At 44.5% G+C, this 2,737-nt stretch overlaps 1 protein-coding gene across 1 annotated transcript; it reads right to left on the bottom strand.

Annotated features, from left to right (window-relative positions):
- Positions 1-1,044: 1,044 nt before the first annotated feature.
- Positions 1,045-1,974, bottom strand: LOC108968441. The gene has a single exon (XM_018932486.1). It carries the CDS (start codon positions 1,972-1,974, stop codon positions 1,045-1,047), a length of 930 nt encoding a protein of 309 aa, XP_018788031.1.
- Between the last annotated feature and the right edge of the window lie 763 nt (positions 1,975-2,737).

The following is a 2,737-nucleotide window of genomic DNA, read 5'->3' as shown; positions in this document are numbered from 1 at the left end:
AGCTATTCCGGACCATGCCACCAAGGTTGATGTGTGAAAGCTGCGATGCTAATATGCCCCTTGCAGCGCAATCAGCGGGATTGTGCTCTGACGCAACGTGCCTCCAGTGCGTTGCTGGTAGAACATCTTGTACTGCAGCGACGCGATTGCCCACAAATACTGACCGACGGCTACGATTGCCTTGTAACCACGCTAAGGAAATTATTGAGTCCGTCCATGCATATAATTTTGAGAAGGTGTGGTTCAGATTTGATTGAACTTGCTTCACTAACTTTGCTCCCAAATCAGCTTCACAAAGCTCGAGTCGTCCTAACGAAATAGTTTTCATAGCCACTACTCTTGTTTTCGCTGCTACTAGTACGACCTTAATCGTACCGTCCGGAAATTGTGTGCGGCAGTAAAGTGCGGCAGCGTATGCGACTTCTGATGCGTCGGTAAAAATGTGATACTGAGAGTCAGAAGTTTTGCTAGTTCCTAACCAGCGGCTTAGGGTTAGCGCTGATAGTTGCGGTAATTCACGACGATGTGCCAACCAGTCCCTTTCTGAAAGAACTGGTTCATCTCAATCCACATTTGAGCGCCCAAGCTTCTGTAACCAAATCTTAGAGCGGATTATATAGGGCGCGATCAAACCCAGTGGATCGAATACCTTACTTGTGTCGAAGAGAAACGTTCTTTTTGTAAGTTTAGGAGGCAGGTCGTTAAAACTCACTGCTATAGAAAGCCAATCGCTGTTTGTGTGCCATATGGTACCAAGAGTGCGGATTTGGTCTCCATCGGCTAAGAGATGCGAAACTTGTTTAGATACGTGTGGTATCATATCTCTAAGCATTTGAGAATTAGTTCCTCATTTCCACTTTCAGAGAGCGCGTGGGAGACGTTCTTTTGAAGTAAAGCGGGCTCATCAAATGTATCAGCACCAGATAGTAAGTCATCCATATAAAAGTCTGACCTTATAACTTCAATGACTTCCTTGCTTGCGTTTGACGCGTTAAGTGCGGCTCGATGTAGAGACTTAACAGCAAGATGTGGTGCTGAGGCGACTTAATACGTGACCCTTAAAAGACGATAATCACGAACCGGATCTGCTGGATTGGAACGCCAAACTATGCGTTGATAATCTGTGTCCTCTTTAGCGACATAAACTTGGCGGTACATCTTTTCGATATCGGCTATGATTCCGAAACGGTGAGTGCGAAAGCGAACCAAAATAGAAAATAGATCTTGTTGTAGCTGTGGGCCTAACATGGGGGTACCGTTTAAAGAATTCTCAAAGGTTGACTTCATAGATGCGTCGAAAACGACTCGAAGTTTCGTTGTTTCAATTGTGGTCTTTACCACCGCATGATGTGGCATATAGTAAAGTTTATCTGTTGTCGTCTCAGCTGGTTCCATGTGTCCCATAGAGGTGAGTTCATCCGTAAACATAGTATTCGTATACTCTTTGCGAAGTTGTTCGTTAGCTACAAATCTTCTTTCCATTCGGAGTAATGCTCGAATAGCTGCTTCTTGTGATTCCCCTAACAATACGTTCTTCTTCAAAGGTAAGCGTACGATGTAGCGACCATCCGATGCACGTTCGGTCGTATCGTCGTATAGTTTCTCACACATAGATTCTTCAGGTGAAAAGAATTTGGGGGCGGGTAGTTCTTCGAGATTCCAAAACTTGAGGATGAGTTGAGTTAAATGAAGATCGGAATGTAAAGTCGAACTGTTCACCGGTGGGTTTTGTAAATTGGCAGCGTTGCCAAACAGTACCCATCCTAATACAGTATTTTGTGCCATTTGTATACCCCGTTCACCCTTACGGAGTCCGTGTAGTAGAAATTTGTCCATTTCATCCATTCCAATCAAAATGTCTATTGGTCTGGGCTGGGAATAATAGCGGTCGGCTAGTGGCAAATCCGTAAGATGCGGCCAAGAAGTCGTCGGTAAAGCGGAGATTGGAAGATCGATAGTAATTTTCGGTAACATTTAGTATCAAGCGTTCGCGTTGATATGAAGAATGTAACTTCTCACTTTGCAATGCCTCCTTGCAGTGACCTAATCCCGGTGACGTGAACGGATGACAGCGGCCCCTTAGTAGCGGTTGATGTATCGATATTTACTTCTGGCTCTGTAAATGTCGTAAGGAAAACATTCTTTTTTGTTGTTGTTGTCTTTTTGGTAGTGTTGAGTAATGGTACCATATCCAGTGAGCGTGCGCGGTTTTCAAGAAATTCTTGAAGAACGGAGAAAGATGGTAGATCGTCCATAACGAGCGATAACTCCCATTACTGCGGGTTACTTGTGCTAACTTTGAAACGGTTAGGTGAACAAGCCAGTCATCCCAGAATTCGACTGGTCGTTCAAGTGCACGTAGAGCACAACCTGTTGAAGTACAGAATTTAGCACTTGCTTTATTCCCTTAGCAGTATCCTTGGCTGCACTTCCAATTGCCATGAGTGCTTTGATGTGGCTGTCCACCATGACACTCATGACCTTATACTGCTAAGCTACTCACCAAATCGAATGCTTCCCCATTCAAACAGTTTCGTAAATAGTGTAATTTTTGTCCGTCCGACAAATCTTGACTTTCGTATGACTGAGTGAGCAAAAAGCATCATGAAAAGGAAGCCATTGAGTGGGATCACCACTAAATGACGGCAACAGTAGCTTTGGAAGTGGTACAGGAGCAGTTGAATCAGAACGGTGGTTTGCGATGTCTGCTGCCTTTGAGCTACGCACAGGCGTTTCA

Source organism: Bactrocera latifrons, unplaced genomic scaffold (genome assembly GCF_001853355.1).
Source record: "Bactrocera latifrons isolate USDA-ARS-PBARC rearing strain unplaced genomic scaffold, ASM185335v1 scaffold_216, whole genome shotgun sequence".
In the NCBI taxonomy this organism is placed as follows: domain Eukaryota; kingdom Metazoa; phylum Arthropoda; class Insecta; order Diptera; family Tephritidae; genus Bactrocera; species Bactrocera latifrons.
This window is presented reverse-complemented; position numbering and strand designations above follow the sequence as displayed.